This window comes from Alosa pseudoharengus, unplaced genomic scaffold (genome assembly GCF_046254945.1).
Source record: "Alosa pseudoharengus isolate Yale_2024_CS ecotype anadromous, Long Island Sound unplaced genomic scaffold, YU_APseudo_1.1 YU_APseudo_1.1_scf_9, whole genome shotgun sequence".
Classification (NCBI taxonomy): Eukaryota; Metazoa; Chordata; class Actinopteri; order Clupeiformes; family Clupeidae; genus Alosa; species Alosa pseudoharengus.
The window spans coordinates 23,003,881-23,027,142 of NW_027468881.1; the positions used below are offsets into that span (position 1 = coordinate 23,003,881).

At 40.2% G+C, this 23,262-nt stretch overlaps 2 protein-coding genes across 2 annotated transcripts in view; one reads left to right on the top strand and one right to left on the bottom strand.

Annotated features, from left to right (window-relative positions):
* bltp3a (bridge-like lipid transfer protein family member 3A) overlaps positions 1 to 7,387 on the bottom strand; it is a 37,599-nt gene extending 30,212 nt beyond the window's left edge. The window contains exon 1 of the mRNA XM_076275693.1: positions 7,204 to 7,387. Coding sequence (XP_076131808.1) covers positions 7,204 to 7,247 — 44 coding nt within the window. The 5' untranslated portion in view covers positions 7,248 to 7,387. The remainder of the gene's footprint in view (positions 1 to 7,203) is intronic.
* Positions 7,388 to 8,615: 1,228 nt separating this feature from the next.
* ilrun (inflammation and lipid regulator with UBA-like and NBR1-like domains) lies at positions 8,616 to 20,369 on the top strand. The gene is made up of 5 exons (XM_076275763.1): positions 8,616 to 8,908; positions 10,452 to 10,606; positions 10,734 to 10,931; positions 12,950 to 13,341; positions 18,308 to 20,369. The coding sequence occupies exons 1-5, from the start codon at positions 8,751 to 8,753 to the stop codon at positions 18,341 to 18,343; spliced, it is 939 nt and encodes a 312-aa protein (XP_076131878.1). The 5' UTR covers positions 8,616 to 8,750; the 3' UTR covers positions 18,344 to 20,369.
* Positions 20,370 to 23,262: the final 2,893 nt, after the last annotated feature.

Consider the following 23,262-nt stretch of genomic DNA (forward strand, 5'->3'; position numbering starts at 1 on the left):
AACCGCAGATTAAATTAAAATTGTTATCAGGCCTCTCCTTAGGATCCATTTATCAACCCGTGATAACTTAAATCAACATCTGAATTGCACAGCTCAAGTTATGAGCAAACACAGTAACTATGTGAAAGGTCCACTCCTCACAAGAGGAAAAAAAAGTCCACAAGGACAAACCCATAGCCCAGAACCCTCACAACACAGCACGGTTTTTGTGGGGGAGAGTGGGGGAAGGATGAGTGGGCCACCGGCTACTGGGACACATGTCAGAGCTCCCTCTCCTTGTGTAATGGTCAACATGCGGCTATAATGACGTCATGGATGAGGGGATGGGAATCATGGGGACACACAAACGACACTGGACATATGCAAACCCTCACAGAAATACTGAGACCCACACACACACACACACACACACACACACACACACACACACACACACACACACACACACACACACACACACACACACACACACACACACACACACACACACATCCCATCACAATGACAGTGAGTGGCTGGCTGTAGGGTAGTAATGAGATTAGGCGTGCATCTGCAAGTGCCTTGGGGCTGCTCCTAGTGTAATCACCCACTCGTGGGAGCAGCACTCGCCCTCTCAGAAAGCCTGACTGCCCCGAGACGCAACACAGACCTCCTGGATGACCAACAAAAATAGCCCTCTTCATAGGCATGAACTCTCCTCTATACCTAAATAAGGCTCTGAATATAAAAAGGGAAACGAGGAAAGAAGGGTAAAATGAAAGAAAAATGGAGCATGCACTAAAGGAGTGCATGTGTGTGTGTGTGTGTGTGTGTGTCTGCTTCAAATGGCATCCTCGGGTAATATCTGGAGATGAAGCCTCCTGACAGAGCAGGATGCATTTTAAATGGGATGTTCTCTCTAGTGTGAGGATGGAGATAAAAGGGTAGAGTGAGAGAGAGAGAGAAAGAGAGGAAGAGAAAGATCAAAGAAAAGCATCTCACTACACACAATCCTTATAATTCATTCAGCTCAGCCATTGAGGCGAGTCTATTTCTGGAAAGGTGGCACCTGATTCTACAGACACCTCATAAAGGACAGATGACAATCAGCAGCTGATAAGAAATAAGTAAAAGAAGAGTAGCAAATTAGAAAGAAATAAAAGTATTGTCTGATATGCATACACATTTTTTTTTTATTATTTTTTTTTTATTGAGTTTTCCTTGCTCGGGGAATCACATAATTTACATCAGTTATAATTTAAGGTCAGAAAATAACAGTTCTTAAAAAAATAACAAGTATTTTGATGGTTGAAACCGTACATTAGATCTCATCAGGTGTCTTGTATAAGTACATTTCTATATGTATTCCCCCATATATGAATGCATGTAAACATACATTTAGACACGCACACACCCACATACATACAAACATACATACATATACATATATACACAGCCAGATATCCATGCAAGCGCATATACGGAAATGCATAGATGCATAGATGCAAGTACAATCTTATATTCTTGTATGTTTACGCCAGCACACGTAGTATATACATACATGCATGCATACAGAAATGCATACATACACAAGTGGCTACATACAAATATATATACATAAACACTAATTTACAATATCTCATATATACATACAGTACAGGCCACAAATCTATCTACACATGAATGCATTGCATACATACCTAGACTATACTTCTTCTAAAGACATTGATTATATTAACGTAAGATATGGGATGTGTGTTCATCAGATCATTATTACATTTGAAACATAGATCACAGTCAACATTTATCGTGTGATCTAACTATAGCATGCAATATTACTATAGATTTGTTTTTTACTTTTGTGCCAAATGTTTGGGGTACCTGTGTATATGGAGTTAGACATTTGTTCTAGACTCAATAATGTTTCAAATGTTTGTAGCCATGTTCTTTCATTAACCCTTAGAACCCTAAGCTGTTTTAAGGGCATTTTCACTACCTTTATTCATAAGGATTTATTCTGGTCATTGTAAGTGCCACACACATATATTATATATTGTTTTTTTCAGGAGAGTTTAGGCTATTCAGATCTGCCATCATTTCATGTATTAATACTAGCATTGATTTTATTTTGATTTTTAAAGAATTAAAATATAAAAAGTGTATTATAAAAATTCTTATATTTCGACATGTATCTCACCACAGCAAGCTCACAGCTCTACATGCATTTCATGTGTGTGTAGGGCAGACTGTCCTGAATCGGGCAATATAATTGCCATGTTGGAGGGATACTCTGGGGCTGAGCAATTTACAGAAATATTTGCTGTGTGATTTACGGAAATAAATGCCATTTTTTATTTAGTGATGAAAAATGACCTTTCTGCGCTCCATATCTGTGACAGGAACTGATCTGACCTGACTTGACCCGAGGTTGCGTGTTAGCCTGCGTGCCTGTGTGTATGCAGTCATAATAATTCTCAACTCTTTACTGCATTGCCATGAACAAAGTAAAGGCAAAAAAGGTGTTTATTTGTTGAAATTGGGATGCAATGTGAGCCTTGAATTGGATGCCATGCAGGAATTTGCTAGGATCTCAAAACCGGAATATGAACATGCTTTGCCATAGAGAAACACATGATAGCATTGGATTATAAACATGCTTTGCCACAAGAACAGACAAAAACGTGGGGTAAGTCCAGCTATATGAAGTTATTATTTTGCTGTCACTTCGTCTGTTTTATAACCCAGAAGGATGTACTTGGTATCAAATGATAGCTCTGAGTCTCCTCTTTCATCTGACATGCGTGGCATATCTATGCGATCACGGGTCCGCGAGTAATTCAAACGAGAGTAATGAGTGTGCAGCTTGGTTTGTGTACATGACGTTATTATTTTGCAGTCACTTCGTCTGGTTTTATAAGCCAGAAGGATCGATAAACATGGTACCAATGGATAGCCCTGTGCCCCCTCTTTCATCTGATATGCTTGCCATATCGATGCGATCACGGGTTCGCGAGTAATTCAAACTAGAGTAATGTGTGTGCAGGTGAATGCAGAGAAGTATAGACTGTAAATATGATGCAATTTGATTTAATTTCATGATTTTTTTTAATTTTCATACTTGATCGTACAGACAAGTGTGTAGTCTCGTTGGAAAGCCCCACTTCTGCTCTGTCGTGCAATAAAGGTTTCATCTCGCTGCGATGAACCGTTCCGGAGCAATGTAACAGAGAAGAAAGGGTGTGTTTTTTGACGCACTTTGCGTCAATCGGGTTCTAAGGGTTAATGTTGATAGTGGTCTTCCAATTGACTGCTATGACCTTCTTGGCACTCATCAGGCCAATAGATACAGTTTTTTTCTTGAAGGGGGGCCAGTACATATTGTCCATATAATAAAAAATGCATAATTTAGGGTCTAGAGAGATCTTTTCTTTAGTAATCATAGATAAGTTTAATATGACATTCTTCCAAAATGTTTGTAATTTGGGGCATTCCCAGATCATGTGGAAGTAGGTTCCTTTCACTTTGTTACAGTGCCAACATTTGTCATCGTTATATGAACCCATAAGTGCAAGTTTCCTTGGAGTATAGTATATTCTATTGACAAACTTAAAATTTATAGTTTTATTGCGTGCAGAATTGGATATCTTATGCATTTTCTGCCAGATTGATTGCCAACTGTCTGAATCTATATTTGTCTTTAAATCTTTCTCCGAAATATTTTCTAACGATGTAACAGCATCACTTTTCCTCACTTGATATGCATACACATAAATCTAATTTATATTACCTCATAACAAACTCCAAACACTTAACGACACCCAATTTGGCTTGGGACTGCATGCTGCGTCCTGGTATAAAACAATCAGCCCATCACTCAGCTGGCACTGAATAACTGCTCCCAGCTGCTCAGCTACACCTTCTTTACAAACGCACTCCATTTCAGGTAGAACAACACCACCCATAAGGCAGCCGGTCCCACTCACACACGATAAGCGATTACAGCTGAATGTTGGAAAATGAACGTTCTAAAGAATATCTGGGTTCATTGAATTCAACATAGAATTTTAGACCCTTGAATTGTTGCGTAACATAGTCTTATGTTAGAATGTTCAAAAACCCACACCCTTGATCGCTCACAGGAAAGCTGTAGTTGGAATTTCACTTTCACATTTTCAACCAGCTACTGGCATTAGCATACTAGTCCTCTAAAAAATGAGAGTTGGAATGTTCACTCACATATGAACAGCAAAAAGGGACACTAATTAATGCTTTTCCTGGCCTGCATTATAAGAACACAGGCTAACTGGCAAAACACGGGCTAATCTGCTCAAAGGTCCATCATTAGCTTGCCAAATTAAGTTACATGTTACTCTTCAAAATGCTGGATGAGATGGTTATGATGGGGCAATCAACTGGCAGAGTAGGGAGTCACGCCATGCATCAGTGCACAGTAGACTAGGCTATCCCGTCCTACAGTATGACCATTACGAGTCCCTCTCTCAGATGAGAACTTTGCTCCGTTAACATGTAATAGGCTATTGCAGCCAGAATACGAAAGATTCTCCCTTTTTTCTAATTATGCGCATAGATTGAGCAGGATTGAGTTTCGAAACCAGTTGAATCACCACATGGCACGAAGGATGGTGCCACAGCCTTAACACTGCCTGGCCCGCGACTCTGATTGTCATTCTGCCCCGAGAGACAGAGATGGAAGGAGCGTGACAAAGTCAAAGGGAGAGCTGAGGACAGAACGCAAGTGAGAGAGGGAAGGACAGTAAGAGAGAGAGAGAGAGAGAGGACAGATAGATAGATAGATAGATAGATAGATAGATAGATAGATAGATAGATAGATAGATAGATAGATAGATAGATAGATAGATAGATAGATAGATAGATAGATAGAGAGAGAGAGAGAGAGAGAGAGAGAGAGAGAGAGAGAGAGAGACATTTAAAAAAGACCAAGAAAAGGAACGTGGTGACAAAAAGCAAGAGCAATGATCTGATGCACGGCTGTAAAAGCTTGTCTTTATTTGCTCTTCTATTCTCCCCACAGGGGATGACTCACCCATAATTCACAGCTAACCAGTTTTTGGAGCGGCTCTCAGTGGATCATGTGGTGTGCAGTGAGTGCCACTGGAACAGCACCAGAGAGACCTGAGGGACAGGAGGCAAACCCAACACTGGAACACTGGAACACTGGACACAGAGCTCTGAGAGGAGAGTGTTCTGTTCCCGCCTCCTGATGTGGCACTCATCATTCTAACAGTGGCACTAGTCACATGAGGGAAGTGAGAGTGTATAGAGGGTGGGGGGACACGATTGGTTGGAGGGATTTGGGGCAAACACAGAAGTCTCCGGTCTGCTGATGAAACACAGTGCTTGCCTCTGTGAATCAGCAAACCCCCCCCCCCCCCCTTCTCTTATCCACTCCACCACGATCAATCCACCAACCCCCCCTGACAGTCATCAGAGAATGATGACTAGCACTATCAAGACACGCCTCAAAGCAGCAAAATACAACATACTAAAGGTTCAAAGGGCAGAAACCTACTGCTTTGTTATACCTACATAAATCAGAAATCCCCTTGCTGCTTCTCAAAAATGTCTATGAGAGCTATTCCAATCCATTGAGATGAATGACAAAACACTCAGTCAGTGCCTCTTCATAAAATGGAGATGGACTATTGCTCCACAAAACAAAGCATGTAGCTACCAAGCCCTAATTTAACATACTCACAAAACATCAGTCAGCATAAGCTTAGGCACTATTTAATTAGCTCTCTTGCAGGACTAAAGTAAATATTTTGTCCATCATCATCATCTCTGGGCAAGAGCACCCAAACGATCTCGCTCAACTGATTAAAGTTTAAAGAGGCACAAATTGGGCAATGACAGACAGTGAAACCCCCTGGGTGCAGACACACCACAGCAGATCAGTACACCCAGGTTTGTCTGGCCAAAACAACATATTGACACAATTTGGATCCCCACAGGCCTTCAAAGCAGCCCTGTGATGACTGCTCTAAATGAATTCCTGGCAGGCACTCAGCTTCGACTTGGAATGTGCTCCGCAACAAGCATATACTTTGACAGAGGCAGCAGGCACGGCATTAGGCAACACATTTGAGTTAAGGAAGATGACTGAGTTTAAGATTAGTCGCTACCATAAGAACAAGGGCCTTACTGTGCAGAAAAGCAAGACATTCACCTGAGCTTAATTTCACTGCTTAATATAATGTTGTACTTATCTTTTTTATTCTCTTTGGGTCACTTAATTAATGAAAAGCTGCCAATGATCTAGTCAAAACTGTGACGTGGCAGCACAAAACATGAGAAACATGGAGACGTAACCATGACATAAAACAAAAAGAAATTACTACCATCACTTTGTGGGACTTCTGTGACTATTCTAACAATTTCAAAAACCATCATTTTTTTTCAAACTGTGGTAAACCAACACCAAGGGCAGACACCATCTCTGTCACTATTGCACTACTGCACACAATAAGTAGGCTACTTCTGATAAATTATGATATAAAAATTCGTTGGTTATGTTGAGAAGACAGGGATGGTTTACCTCTCTTTAGAAAAGGAAACGGACCAACTTGAGGTACCTCAGAGTCTACTACTGAATATGAACCATGATAGGCCTGACATGAACTACAAGTGCAGTGGAGATAATTGAAACATTGTTAGTCAGCTAACATTAGCTTCCAATCCAAATGGCCTATCGTAACTTTAACTCTGCAAGCATGCATGCTATATGACAATAAATAAATTAAATAAATAACGACAATACCAAGCTGCACTCTGCCTTGGGAACAAAATGAAATTTGCCAATGTGAGTGATGACTAGGTGGTGGTCATCAAATGTTAGGACTCTGCTTTCGTGCAACCACCGACTTAATTTTTAATGATGCTCGGTAACGTTAACGTTAGCAAATTCGGGGTCCTACGAGCCAGACAGCAAGCTAGGCATCTAGACTAGCAAACAAGCTTCAAGTAACGTTAAACACAAACGTAGGCGTCATGATACAATAGCAGAATGTGTTTTCTTATGGACATGTTCTATTTTTGATTTGGTCGTCACTGCAGTGTGAGGTTCAACTACAATTCAGAACTAAAACTACGTAATGTTAACATCTTAAAATCATTATCTCACACTAAAAATCAGCACAAAAACATACAAGACAGTAACGTTTACAGGAATCTCTGTTTGCTCACCTCGACAAATGCTTCAAGATTTGCTTTTTAATAATCCCAGCCATTTCCGTTTGTGTTATCGACTGGTCGGAAAGATGTTGTTTGTTTTCAACGTTTAACTACGATTAGTATTTTTGACATATCGGTCTATTTAGCATCTTCGGCATTCCCTCCGTCGGACACTTCCACACCGGTCATTTCATCTTCTCGGTCTTCCAACATCCCACAAGACACTGCGAGAAACACGCAACGGGGGTCTGAATGTAAACTGCAGAGCCTCCTGCTCCTCCCTCGCCGTCTCGGGCAAACTCTGCATTATAGCACCATCTGTTGCTTTTTTAAAGAAACACAGTACTATAAAAATGGAAACCCGTAGAATTAGATTATTTCTAATATCTAGCTTCTACTATTTTACCAGTGTCTAACAAGCTTTAATATTTGTAAATATTTCAATTTTGTTGTAATATATCAATATTGTATATAAGTTTAATATGTCATATCATACCTTTGGCATGATATTATTCCCATTAACAATGATGAGTGTCTGTTATGTCGACCAGCCATAAACGCTAGGTCAAATTCAAGACTCTTCCTCAGTGGTTTCTCGTTGATGGAATGAGTTAGCCTATTTTACGCTCTCCGTTCCTGTGATAGTTTTGGGTCTTTCAAAAGGGGTCTATAGATATATCTGTTCAGCATACACTTAGGGCCTAATTAAGTGGTTCTCATGAGTTATGGTTTGTTTATTATGGTATTTGTTTATTTTCATTAGGCTATTGATCATTGACATTTTGGCATTTTGTCGCCATTGTAGACATTATAAAATAATCTCTCTTTTTTGTTATTAATAAGCAAGCAATTAATTTCTAAACATGGTCACAAGAGAACACTCCATATTGTACATACCAGAGTAATCAAATAAAGTCAATTAAACTCTGACATAAACTTTGCATATATCACCTCTTTGACGGTGTAAGCCAATGAGTCTCATATAATGTGGTAATATATTATCACTCGCATAGGCCTAATGGAGGAGTTTGGATGTCCCTGATATTGAATAAAGAACTAGCTAGGGCTACTGTCAGTTGAAAATATGAAAACAGAACATTTTAAAAAGCTTAACATTTTATCCGTATTTCCCTATTTTTAACCTTTATTTTAGGATTAAATAGGCCAACATTTGGTCAATCTAAAACACTGTGTGTCTGTATGAACAATGAGGACAAGAACACTTCACAAGTGCAAACAGTTGAATCTGTGCATAAATCTGGACTTTCTACGCTCTATTGTTATGTTATGTTATGTTATGTTATGTTATGTTATGTTATGTTGAACTTTTTGGTGATTGTTCTGGATTTGGGGGTAAAGGGGGCGTGTACCAGGAAGAACGGCGTTCGTCAAAGCAAGAACGAGAATTCCTGATCCATCTGTACAGTCTGTGAACGCACCATAGTCGGCCACTGTAATGTCATGCGCACTCCCGTTGTTTTTGGATTTGTTGTTATGACTGGTTGAGGCCTCGGACTAAATTAAAAGAGGAACCCTGTCGCTGTACCCGGGCACCCGCGATGGAGGGCATGGACATAGATTTAGACCCGGAGCTCATGCAGAAATTTAGCTGCATGGGCACCACTGACAAAGATATCTTAATCACCGAATTCCAAAGACTGCTGGGCTTTCAACTTAACCCTGCTGGCTGCGCCTTCTTCTTGGATATGACTAACTGGTGAGCTCGGGGATGCGAGGCCTCCAGTGTTTTCTCCAATGTTAGCTAATGCTAGCGGTTGGCCTGTATAACCTCCATCATCCCCGTCGTCATTGTACCGGATAATTTAAGACAGTGCTCCTGTGTTACTAAAATAGTTGTTGCTAGTACCATTATTTTAAGAGGAAAAGGTGAAAGTCTGGTTGTTACTTTGTAGTGCACGACATTAGCTAACAGGTTAGCCCGTGACCTCCTGTAGAAAGCTTGTTTTTAGATAGCTAATGTTAGCTACGTTCAAAATATTGGTGGCCAATGTTAACTAGCTAGGAAATAAAGCTGGCAGACTTCTTTTGAAGAGCAGTTAAGGTGGTTTTGTAGGATACATTAAGACAGCTAACCACGCACTGCAGAGTTCGGTCACAGAAGAACTCTCTCTGTGGGACATAATGCCATAACTTACATGATCATTTTAGCTGGACATTTTAATAGCGACCAAGAGCTGATTGCTATCGCTAGCTTACTAGCAGACATGTCAACGACCAAGTTAGCTTGCTGGCTAGCTCATTCGCTTCAGGAACTGAAGGGTAGGGTTTCCCCGACGTAACGTCAGCTGTCGAACGTTAACGTTAGCTAGCTAACTTGTTTTAGAGAGTTTTAATTAAGACAGCCACTTTCAAAATCGTGTCTAAATTACACTATTTGTTTGCGCAGTTTCCATATTGAAATATGTAGAAGCTAGATGTTTACAGAAATTGCAGGTTCACGATTTTGTTCTGCTAGACAGGTAGATTGATTCTAACGTAGTCGGTTGATGGCACGATTCCAAAGCCCCAAACATGAGCCGCAGTTACATTACGTAACATCATGCAGCTGCAAATCCTGAAATGTTCGAAATCGACTGAACAGTTAATGACTGGCTCCGTAGTACTAGTGTCCCGATAGTTTAATATTAACATCCAACCATGCCCCAGTTTTTAGTAGCTATACCTTTAGAATTTCTCTAGCTTTAGATAACGTTCTAGTCTAGTGGCTAAGTATCGATAGGAAAGTAACGTTAGAATGTTATCTTGTTATGAGTTATATTATCATCAAATGTAAAGGTAACGTGTGTTGAAGATCGTATGCTGTTTGAAAAAAAGGATGTAAGTTATTGGTGCAAAGGGACCTAATAAATTTTAAGGGTTCGTGCACAAAATATTGTCAGAATAGATACGCTACTCATACAACGTAAGTTGTTGTTGGAATGGACTTGCATGCGGCATTAGGCGAACTCACAGTCACGTGACGCTTAGTCAAGGAATGCGACTACTAAAATTAGCACTGCTCTTTCGAAACCACAAGTATACTTTCAACATTCGGTAACCTGCATTTCCTTAAAGATATAAATTCATTTTCGAGACATTGTTTTCTATGACTATAGAGACAAGACAGCCAAAATGGAAGCATGCAGGTCTGTGTTTATGGGGGATATCTATAATGTCCCCTTAAATTGTCTGTTATTGTCTGTGTGTGGTTTTGTGGTTGAATCACCAGCCATTAAATGTGTGTATTTTTTTCTGTAAAGGAATCTTCAAGCAGCCATTGGAGCCTACTATGATTTCGAGAGTCCCAACATCACCGCACCATCCATGTCCTTCGTGGAGGACGTCACTATTGGGGAGGGCGAGTCAGTACCACCAGACACACCTTTCACGAAAACCTGGAGAATACAAAACACAGGTACTGTATGACTGTAAATATATTCAAAAATAACTCAAACATACTGTATGTAAAAATCATTGGAACCAGTGGAACATGCCTAAAATTGCATCATACCAAAGTGTATTTATTTATGGTGATCTCACAGGCACAGAGACGTGGCCCCCAGGAGTTTGTCTAAAGTACGTCGGAGGAGATCAGTTTGGTCACGTGAACATCGTCATGGTGCGCTCGCTGGATCCGCAGGAGATCTCTGACGTGAGCGTACAGATGCGCAGCCCAGTGACCCCGGGCATGTACCAGGGCCAGTGGAGGATGTGCACCGCCACCGGACTATTCTACGGAGGTGAAGACCCCGTCAGGGACCGCACATTTGTCCTTTCCATTAGGGGTGTAACCAGGGTATGAATTTCACGGCGGCCACGACGGCCATGGCCCCTTGCGTTGGCCGTGATGCCCCTTTGAAAATCAGTGGTTTGCAGGCCACTGTGGCTTTGGTGCCCCCTTACTTCAATATTCTGGCTTGCGTCCGACTAATAGCGTATTTTATTAGCCTATGGTCTGTCAAAATAATCTTAGCATTCACAGCGCAAATTAATTGAGTCTTTTAAGCAGTGAAGAAAGTGACAGTGCACGGCAAGAAAGAAAGTGCGTCCAAATTCACCCATTCTTCTCAGTTGAACTACTCGCAAAGTAGCCAGACATCACAAGTATCACATCACATGAAATACATTTTTCTGAGCTTTTAAACGATGTTAACCGCTAATTGCTGTGGTGAACGGTTCGCGAGACAAGTAAATAATATGATTTAATTGAATCATAAATTCTAGGTTCTGCGCCTATCTCCCTACTCATTCATCTCGGTGGAATACTTCACGTACCCTTCGTTCAACACATGACAAACCATATATCAAAATAAACAGCAGATCTTACCGAGCACAAAGGTGTAAAGCATTCCCCTGTACAGTTAACCGTTCCAGAGTAATCCGGTTTTGAATCTGTAGCAAATTTCGACATGCATGTCTCCAAATTTGGGCTTAAAGTTTCATAATGTGTTTACATTTTTCTACATGATTTCATAACAGGCCAAATACAAAATAAATATTACAAATATTGCCTAGATATCGATAAATATTAAAATCAGAGGATATACAGCTGACTAAGAGTTTGTGCTGACTAAGTAGCCTTAATGATCACAAAATGCTAAGCATTTTAATTTAATAAAACTTAAATTGTTCAATACATGATTTCATACAGGCCAAATATAAAATAAAATGTTAAATATAGCCTAGATATCTGTAAATATTACATGATCAGATCATTTACAGTTCTATGTAATATGACATGTTTCATGTTTTTGTAATGTTTCATAGTGATGCAGGTCTACTGTTGTGAATAGGCTAAATACCACTTTGATAATTTCTATAGCCTGCCACTGTATAGTTAACTTTGGCCTTGGTGCCCCCCACCAAATATGCCCAACCGAAGGCCAAGTGGTCTGGCCCCTAAAATGGTGAAATTCCAAGACGGTACACAAAACACAAAAAAACGATTCAGTATGTACCTCGGTGTTGTCACAGCTAGGGTCATTTTCGGTACAGTAAGCCTATAAGTACTGCTAGCCTAACATTCACTGACAATATGGCTAATGCTTAACACAAATAAACACGAATAGTATTTTTAAAAGGGGTCAAATGTTTTTTTGCCATTAATTACCTAAACTGACATATGATCCTCCTCGAAACAGGGTCCACACACCATTTGAAACAGAGTCCACACACAAATAAAAAAGCCTACTGTTGATTCCTGCTTAAAGACTGCATTTGGTACATTCGGTACACATCTGTATTGAACCTAACATCCTGTACCTAAACAGTGAACCTTTACACACTTGTTTTCCATTATAGGAGCATCCATTTATACATTTAGCTGTTTGGGAAACATAACCAGGCGAAATTAAATATACCAGTTGTCATGTTTTCCTCACATACTTATTTATATAGAGTTTTGGGAGGGACAGAAATTCAATTTACATTACATAAGAATATATTGAATAGTGCAATACCCCCAGACTGTTGTTTTTATGTCTTTTTGGGGGTGGGGGGGGTGCAGGTCCTAATCAGGGGGGGTCAGACCCCCCAAAACCCCTCATAATTCAAACTATGTTCTCAATTAAGTGTCTGAGGTGTAAGCCCTTGTTAAAGCGCTCTCTCTCTCTCTCTCTCTCTCTCTCTCTGTCGCTCTCTCTCTCTCTCTCTCTCTCTCTCTCTCTCTCTCTCTCTCTCTCTCTCTCTCTCTCTCTCTCTCTCTCTCTCTCTCTCTCTCTCTCTCTCTCTCTCTCTCTCTCTCTCTCTCTCTGCACAGACGTCATCTGGGTAATCCTGAGCGTGGAGGTGGGGGGCCTCCTGGGCGTGACCCAGCAGTTGTCATCCTTCCAGCCTGAGTTCAATACGCAGCCTCACCGCCACCTGGAGGGAGACTTCAACCCCTTCGCCTCGCCACAGAAGAACAAGGACGGTGGGGGGGGGGAAGAAGGGGGGGGCGGAGGAGACATCGCCGAGCAGCATCAACAGCACCACCACCACCACCAACAACAACAACAACAACACAGCGACGGCGGCCTAAAAGGGCCTGGCGCAGGCTGGGAGAGCGGCCCTGAGCACATTCAGCCTGAGCAAAACGGACTGTCACACAGCTCTGTGTCTCTAGCCACAAACAACCTGCAAAACAACCTGTCGGTAGTGACCTACAGCCAGGTGAGTGAGCGTCTGTCTGTGAGCGTGTGTGTGTGTGTGTGAGCGAGTGTGTGTGTGTGTGTGTTTGTGTGTGTGTGTGTGTGTGTGTGTGTGTGTAATAGGGGTGGGCGATATATATCGTCTGCGATAATATCTTGATTGTTGTTTTAACGATGTGCAAATTTACATTATCGAGTATTTCAATTACTTATGGGGAAAAAACACTCAAAATCACACATTGAAACCCCATACATTCACTAAATCCAGGAGGTGTATGCAAGAGAAGCCCCTTTGCAGCAGAGCAAGTGTCACATGATCGCTAGTGGGTCCACGTTGTCACATGCAGGCCTAATGTTTATTTTGTGTAGCGAGATCCAGACGTAGCCTACTTGGGATTTGGTGCAGCTACTTCTGTTCACGTAGCATTAATGAGACAGTCACATTTTTTCCTACATGGTATTATATGGAGAGAAAACATTTGCCTTTGAGTATTTTAATAGTCAGTTGTAAACAAAGAACTCTTCTCATGTAACCCTTTTGTAAATGGACTGAAGTTCGCTCTAAATATCTACGTGTATCGATTATGCTAACCGTTAGCATCTCTATGGGATTTCTCATATACATTAGCCATAAGCTAACGCATTAGTTTCTATTCTGTAACTTGGAATGCTAGCCTACATGATTTCTCTTAAACAAAACATCGAAAGAAATAACTTAGATGTACTCTGTTGGTCTGCTTAGTTTTACAGTGAATCCTAAGTAAAGGTTTTTGAAAGGAACTTCAGCTTCAGACTTTCTCTTGGGAAACTGTTAGGCCTAGTCATCTTCTTTAATGTAGCTGGCTAGACCATGTCATTGCCACACACACAAGTGGGCAAAATTGGAAATGTCATAGAGTGACAATGCATTGGTTGATTTGGTTAAAAAGTCACAGGATAGGTTATTGGTTATTATTGAATTGATGCTATTAATAAATAATGAGCTGTAAAGTAATTCAGACTTCTACATTTTTTTTTAAAGGATATCGACTAATTATCGTTATCGTCAAAATCACAAAAAATATCAAGATATTATTTTTTGTCCATATCGCCCACCCCTAGTGTGTAAGCAAATGTGTATGAGAGAGAGAGTGTGTGTGTGTGTGTGTGTGTGAGCGAATGTGTGTGTGTGTGTATGAGTGAGTTTGAGTGTGAATGTGTGAGCGAGCAGGTGAGTGAAACGAGAGGGACTTGACAGTGTGGAACACAAAACACGTGGAGTAGCTTTGGGTGTGTCCCAGCATTGTGCTCAGCATTGTGTTTTTATACAAGCTTGTCAGTACGGAGCTCTTACAAGTAAAGGTTGGGTCAGAAGACTATAGCTAAAGAATGTTACAAAGCATTTAAGCATTGTGGAAAAGCATTGTGGGCTGCTATGCATGCTAACCAAAATGCAATAACAGGAAGCATATGTAGTTGATTGATAGCAATTGCGACGAATGGTATGTTAAATTCCAAAGTTTGGAATTACACATTTGCGAATTTCAGTGAATGGACCAAATGCACGGAAGCCTCTTAAGCAATCTTTTTTATTTCCGGTGGAGCATCAGCTGTGTAACGGCATTTTCTGTTCTATTCTGCTCCCTACACGTTCTCCCCGACACTGAGTATGTTGTTTGCCTAATAACAACAACTTTGACACGCATAAATCCTTCTACATCGTAACGTGCTGACTGGGTGCAACACCCAACCAGGTCTGTGTAGACACTAATTACATTAACAATAGCGGCAACTACAACACACCTGGCTACACCGGAAATAAATCTCATCCACACATCCAAATTAAGGTGCAGGAGCCAAAAGTCTGAGACCCAACTGGCTTAGGAGCCTTCCATGCATATGGTCCATTGTATACTAAATAAATAGGTGGTACCATTCACACCGTTTTTCCTTTGTTATGTGCTTAGATGATTAAGTTGGGGGATACAGTAGTACATGCAGACCTTGAGGAGTCAATATTAGAAGAACTCCTCTGCCACTCCTGCTGTTTGACTAGTCACCAAGAGAGAATGAGTTAGATCACACTGGAGCTGACAGTCCCCTATCTAATCAGTAAACATTGATACTGCCGAAAAAGGAGACTTAAAATCAGGCGTTGATCAAATCACGGCACATCCATGGAGTAACCAAAGAACGCGCAATTAAGATTCGACCTGTCCAACACAATGCAGCATGTAGATAACAACAACACAACACTTCATATAGATAACTGTATTTCTTGTTTTTGAAGTAAGTGCAGTGCATTCAAACATGACACTTTATAAGCCAGTATAAGACTTGAAAAATCAGTCTAATATGTTCAGTCTAATACTTGTCCAATACATTATAATCTATCAGAAGATCAGTCTTTTTCAGTGCAACACTATGAAAATAAACTTCAAGTTGGGCTGGAAGGTATAAAAGGTAGTAAAAATTAATTTGCCCTAAGATATGGAGTTTGACTATACTGGCATACCGAAGCCTTCATCATTATTGCGGCTGCAACATTAAAGTTAATGCTGTTCTTTGAAGTCAATGTGTGCTCAATGTGTAAGCATGCATCAATAAAATGCTAATATGTTCTTAAATATCTTGCTTCACAAGTAGCCAAGAACAAGATTGTTTTATGGATAGCTGTGATTCATGAAACAGAAATACAGACTAGAGAGTTGTGCCAAAAAGAATATACTTTGAAATTAAAGACTAATATCTGTTTTACCTGTACAGAAGTATTGATATGGAAATTTAAAGAAAAAACATATAATATACTGTGATAGGATTGCACAATTTGGGAGGGGAAATATGGAATTGAAATCTGCCTGACAGATATTGTGATTGCGATTTGATTTGCGGTATACTTTTTAAAAGGTTTTAAATAGGTTGGGCCACTTCTGATTGGTAAACTTGCCTAGTGCATGAGAAGTTCATCACTCCTGTTTGGTGAGCTTCACTGTCTGAAGGATGACATGAATATAAAAATCATATGTGACAAGATTAACCATTGGGAGCTGCACGATTAATTGCAGCCTTTATGATTAGCTATTTGCATTAGTTCAAATTGCATTTAGATTAAACATAGATTCATTGTGCTAGATGAGTGATATCATCGTTACTATCCATGCTCCAAGTTATACACCGATATAAATTTTGGGCCATATCACCCAGCCCTGACCTTAATGATAACATCCTGAAACTTTTCTCATTTGTAAAATACTAATTAATACATTTCATGGTTATTCCAATAAAATTACATCCAGCGAGGAAAAAGTTCACATAATTGTATGCAACTGTAAAAGAAGAGTATCAAACTAGTCAAACTAGTAACAGAATAACTGACACATGCTGTAAGTGTGTTGTGTATTGTGTTTGACTGTTACTCTTTTCGCTTGTAACAGAAGGTGTTTCAGTATATTTCTTATTTCCCATAATTAGGCATGCAGCATTCACCTTTAGCCAAATCGATATACAAATACATACAACACAATACATTGTATACAATACAATACAAATACATACAATATAATGCAAGCAAATGGCCGTGAAGTTAGAGTTTGATTGCATTCAAGTGCCAAACGACTGAGTATTTGGAAGAGGTAATGAAGGAACCTCTTAGAACAATTTGCCAGCAGTGGAGGAGATGGGGGTCAGACAAAGGGTCAGCAGTTAAGACTAGAGGTTGAAAATATGTCAAGTATGTAGGTAATCACAAAAGAGTTGGGTGTTAAGCTGTTATTTGGAGATCCACCAGTATGCGTGGAACTTGCTCAACCACGTTAGGACCAGAGGACACATTGCTCTAAGCCAGAACTTCTTGTATCAACGAGTAAAATGGAATGCAATTTGTATATGGGAGTTCTGACGTTGCCAATTAAAAAGTCATCTCATCAAATACAGGAGTGAATTTTAACATGTGGGTTAGGGTTAGGGTTAGGGTAGTTTGGATGTGGGTAGTGGAAAACAAAAGTGGCTGAATGTTATATTGCTAACCCCCCCCCCCCCTTGATCTCTCTTCTACCTCCTTTTTGATGGTGGTTTCAATCTGTTCCTAGAGGGTTTCCAGTTTAAACATTCAAAACTACGTGGACAAGGAAATTAATCAGACTTGTTGCCATTAGCTCAATGTTGTATTATGTGCCGCCGGAAATGCCTAAGGAACGCACCTGTTTGTTAATGTAGTTGAAAGGATCTATGCAATGTATACAACTTCTGCACACACAGCCAGATAATAAGACTCATTATCAACTGCAATAATACTGTCACATGAGACCTGACTTTGCATACATGTCAAAGGGCTGACCTCAGATACTTACCAAGTTGATTACACCCATTGGGTGGGGAGTCCACTTAGAAATCCACTGATACACCCATGACCCATGTGCAGTATTAGCATGAAACTTTTATCACTAAGCAAGTAACTTTTCATACTGTCATACTTGACTCAAACTCCACCTATTGCCTGTTCTAGAAATGTCTAATGTTACAATGAGAGCAATTCCAGATGGAACTGAGGCAACTCAGTTTGTGAGGGCGCCAACAGTAGAGGGGGCACTTAAACCATGAGCAGAGCATTCCTAATTTAAAATGTTATCTTTTTTTTTTGCTGTTTGTGGGGATAGTTTTTTTAATAGTTATTTTAATAGAATTTGTCATGTAAAAAAAGAGAAATTAAAATGGCTACATAAGAACCAAAAAGGTTAACAGGTTAAAAGACAACATTAAAAATGAAGAATGCCCTCCTTATGGTCTAAGTGCCCCCTCTACTGTTAGTGTCCCCACAAACTGCCTTTTAAAATCCATCTACAATTGCTCCCATTATGACATTTTACATTTCTAGAACAGGCATTGTGGAGGTTGAGTGAAATGCCTTTCGTGTGTATGTTGTCCCTACTATCTTTTTTTATTCTTCCAAATGTACCCAGTGTCTTTCAGAAGTGTAGAGTCTGAACTTGTTCTTTCTCTCTTCCTTTCAGGATAGTCATGGACCCTACCCCTTTGGACAGTCTTAAATGTGGATGTGGTCATGGCCAAGATGCAGTGGAACAGTGGCCTTGATCTTACACTATCCAACAAGGGAGGGGCATCTAACAGAGAGGGGGGTGTGAGGGGGGTTAGAGGTGGAGGGTTGGAGGGTTGGAGGAGTGAGTATCCCAGAGTTCCTACTGACACTTTTACAAACATGCTCCTCCTCCCGGCCACCAAGCAACACGAAAATTATGAAGACAAGGCTGTTCTGTCCCCACCATACAATTCAGCCAACATTCAACACCCAGAGTATGCATGTGTGAATGCTAATTTAAAGACGAGTGCTATGGATCTTTTTAAAAAACGTGAGAGAGAAAAAAAAAACTTTTTTTTTCGTTATTTGTTTTTGGTCTTTATTTTTTTAGATGTCATCACAGAGTTCAGTAGAGTCCATAGTATCGAAAGTGGGGCAGTGTGTGTGTATGTGTGCGTAGTGCGTACAGATGTGTGCATATGTGTGCAAATGTGTATTGTGTGCACGCCTGTGTGTGCGTGTGCGTGTGCAACCTGAAAGAGATGCTAGGGAGGAAAAAGCCATTGGGGTAAAAATTGCTTATCGAGTGACTAGGCCTAATTCTCAAGCTGACATATAACTAATAGAACTCTTTTATTTTGTACATTTCTATTGCAATGGAGAGTATTCAATATTTCCGAGACGGCAGATTACAACTCCAAGACATTCTGAAATCATATATTCACCCTTTGGCATCCCATCACAAGCTTTGAATCTAACTTGCTAGTTGTGTGTTGTGTGTGAGGGAGGGAGTGAGGGAGAGAGAGAGAGTGAGAGAGTTGTTGACATTCTGTGTTTTTTTCGATAGAGGGAGGCATTTGGCAAAAGGATCAACTTTAACACCTGTCGGGTGTTGGCCCTAGGGGCAGTTTGGCAGTGCTTCTTCCTAAGCTTGCAGTGTGACAGTGGTGGGAGGATGTTGAGGGCGGGGCCACTATTGGCGCTATACTGGCTTAATCCATCACCGTTCCACGTGTCCCTGAACATGGCATTTGTCAACAACACTTAGCTTATTGCATCGAGTTGAATGTATCTGTTGTGAATGTAAGGTGTTTGACATTTTCACTGTCTGATTCGTTTATGGAAAGCCCAAAGGCTGAAGTCCAAAACGCTCAGATGTTCTTGGACGGCATTTAACTTGGATGTGCTCCTGATATCTATAATTGCAATCCCGTGCAAAAAAAATAAAAAATATGTTCATGATTTCTGGAAATTCTGCTGTTGTGTAAGTATCACTAACTAAGTTTGCGAATCGAGATGCTGCAGGGTAACAGAAAATCTATTGATTATAAATTACAATGTTTCATACAAAGATTTGGCTGTAGATCCCAATCATTGATTCAGAATGTAATCATACAAGCCTAGTCTCTCATCTCTATGCACTGACCTATCAAGACCTGGGCCTCAACACATAATGGCTTTTCATTAGGGAGTATATGCTGATTTTTTTATATATATATATTATTTTTTAAAGGCCCTCAGTGTGTGTTTAGCTATGTGTAATTTGTCATTTTAAATGAGTTGGAAATGTCACTAGCCACACTCAGTGGTGCAAGGCTTTTTCTTAGAATATTGAAGATTTCTTAGAATATTGAAATGAACCCAAGCCAACACCTTCAGGGCACAGGCAAGGCATGTCAGTTTTTTTTTCCGTTTTTGTGTTATTGTACTTTAACCACTTTGGGGGTTTTTTTGGCACGCATTTGCCTTCTTAACGTTCTTTCTCTGCATTATCTCACTCTTTTTGTTATTCTAATTAGTTCTCCATCATAGCCAGTCTGCTTGTTTGCTTGTCCTTTTTTTATGGGAGTGTTCAGCTTCGATATTCCCCACATGACATTGAGTTTTGGGTTTCCTTCAGTCGGTTAAGCAATGAGTTTGCACAGGGTTGGAGTGTTGAATGGATGATGAGTTGGATGAGTAGGGTTTGAATGGGTCTGCATTGGAGTTACACCACCACGGCAAATCAGCAAGAAATAAAGAATCTGAACAAATGATCAAAGCCCCCTGTTGCTCTATCCTCTTTTGTGTCACATTCATTAAATAAGAAATGGTTGGTAAGGTATTTGTACAGTAGTGTTTATAAGGATGGTTCTCACTTTTATCGCTGTCAGTGTCTGCTGTAGTAACTCAAAAAGAATCCAGACCAACAAGGCCTCAAAATATTTCAAACAAGTACTGACAAGGTTGGTGTAAGGTGTGGGAAAGTGGAGGACTCTTCACGAGACAGAGGGCCCACATAGACTTTAATAGTCAACGTTATTAATAATGAGTGAAAACAGCTAATTCTGATGTTAGCCAAAACGAGCTGCCTGTCGTCAAAGTATTTAAATTCCACTTATCGTTGAATAAGATTTCTTAATGAAACTTTAAATTTTATGCTGCACATTTATGAGTGAACACTGTGATGCAGATGCAGTTGTGAGAAGATAATTATAGATATTTGTGTTTCTGAGAGTGGATCACTGTTCTAAGGGAGCTGAGCTGAGTGCCATGTCTTAGTGCAGTTCATTTTCATTTGAACTTCATATGTCAAATAGAGCTCACACTCAGCAGTGTTCACATATACCCCTTACAACAACAAGGCACCCAAAGCACCCCCATGTTAGACATATCCTAATTATGTGTATGTTTTGACCTCTATTGACCTTGAAGCTTTGTCTCTTAATGTTTATACGATTAATTAAAGCATCCATAGAAGAGCAGATGAGACAGGACTGTGCACCATATTACTAGCCCAATTTCTTTACATGGTGAAGGGAGATGCTTATTTGAGAAGGCCAAACATTTGTCCAGGAGTGCCATTATGGTACCTGTGATAACAGCACAGACAGCTGACAGACTGTGAGCCTGCTGTCACTGAATGAAGTCAATCTTAAGTCAAACAGGAAAGTTATAAACGTCACCATGGACGTCAGTAGAGACTTTACAGTAGGTTGATTGTGTGCCTCTATAAGCGAATTAGCACACCAGGTAAACTTAAAAAAGAAATCAAGGTTGAGTTAGCGCTATGAATGAATGTCCTGCCGCAGGTATGCACCATGACAAATAGCCCTACTGGTAATGATACACAAAGGTGACAATAAGTAAAATCAAAACTACAAACAGTAATAAAAGTGTTGGAAGGTGGAGACCGTGAAGGGCAAACGCATTTCTGCTGGTGAAAGATTAAACCCATGTGAAATGGGTGCAAATCCCTGATAAACCTTAGGTGGGGTGTTGACCTTTCAGTGAATTGCAAAATAAGAAATTAATCTGATAGAGTGAACCATTCTGCAGTGTTAGGTATAGGGAGACTTCAAAGGTCTACATTTCCTCTTGGGCCAAATGTCAACATAGGTCTATATATGTATTTTGTCCCATGATTTATTTTCTGACCACTTAAAATAACAAGGAGTCTTTCATAAAATAATCTAACCATCAGTCAGTCGGCTTTTTTTTTTTTTAAAGCACAATATTTCAAGATTCTTGTATGCAATATTTCCCCATAGCCTATCATACCACAGTTGTTTAAAGTCTTGATTAAAAGAGTGGAACATCACTTGTCATGTCAAGATTAAACATGTCAGTGTCATTATAGCCAGGAGCCAGGACTTTTAAAAGTGTGAGATGTATGCGGGGCAATTTTTTTGTTGTGTGTCATAGCCGGTTTGTAGCTTCCTAAATCACAAAGTCCTGCGATGCAGAGACGTCACATATGCAGAGGTGAACATTGTTTGCAGAAGGCTTTTTTTGCAGTAGCTTATTATACTTATTCGGATCACACACATATTATCATGGAATCAAATTGCTGTACTGAAATTGTACTGAAGAAATATATTTTTAAAAGAGTGGAACATCACTTGTCATGTCAAGATTCAATGTATCAGTGTCATTATAGCCAGGACTTGAAAGTGTGAGATGTATGCGGATCAAATTGCTTGTTGTGTCATTGCTTGTGGCATAGCCAATTTGTAGCCTGCTACATACATGTAAATCACAAAGTCCCGCGGTGCAGAGACGTCACATCGTCCGCAGAAAGCTTTTTTTTTACAGTTGCTTATTCGGATCACACACATATTATCATGGACTCAAACAGCTGTACTGAAACTGTACTTAAAAAAAAATATTTTTTAATTGCAGCCCCATTTTAAGTTTTTTTGCCCGACATTGCACATACTGTAATATAATAGAGGGACTGTATTGAAGCCTGGAACCAGAAAGATGTGCAAGAAACTCCATTGGGTTAGCTTTCATTTGACACCAAGATTATGCTTCTACTCAGAGTTCTTTTTTCTAATAAGAGTTTTATTGTCAGTAAATGATATGGTTAGGTAAAAAGGTCCTCTTGGATTTTCCATGCAAGAAATTGCTTCGTGACATGATTGCATGAGTTCTGAGGGTTCCCCGGCCATATTGCCAGGGATGGATTACTGCACGGGCCTACCGGGCCCAGGTCCAGGAGCCCAAGGGATCAGGGGGCCCTTGGGCCCAAGCCTTTGCATGGAATCATTGCCTCAATATCAACAAATCAGGATGTAGGCTATTAATCTGATTGAATTAAAGTATTGGCCATCCCCAAAATGCACCAGAATACAGTAAATCAAACAAATTAAAAAAATTCTGGGGGAGGACCCCCAAACCCCCCTTCCCACATATGCGACAATTAGTGGGGGGCCCTTAATGTATCTTGGCCCAGGGGCCCGAAAATTCATAATCCGTCCATGCATATTGAACGCTTTTTGGGTACTTATCGGGCATCTATTGTGGCAGAAATGCGCGTGCGCAAGGCTTCATGACACCAACCTTGCTCCAGCGGCGAGATCACAACACATGATTGGCACAATGTCTTCACAACACACTACATGATTAGCTCCATGTATTCACCTGTCAACGTTTTGCCACGGAAGG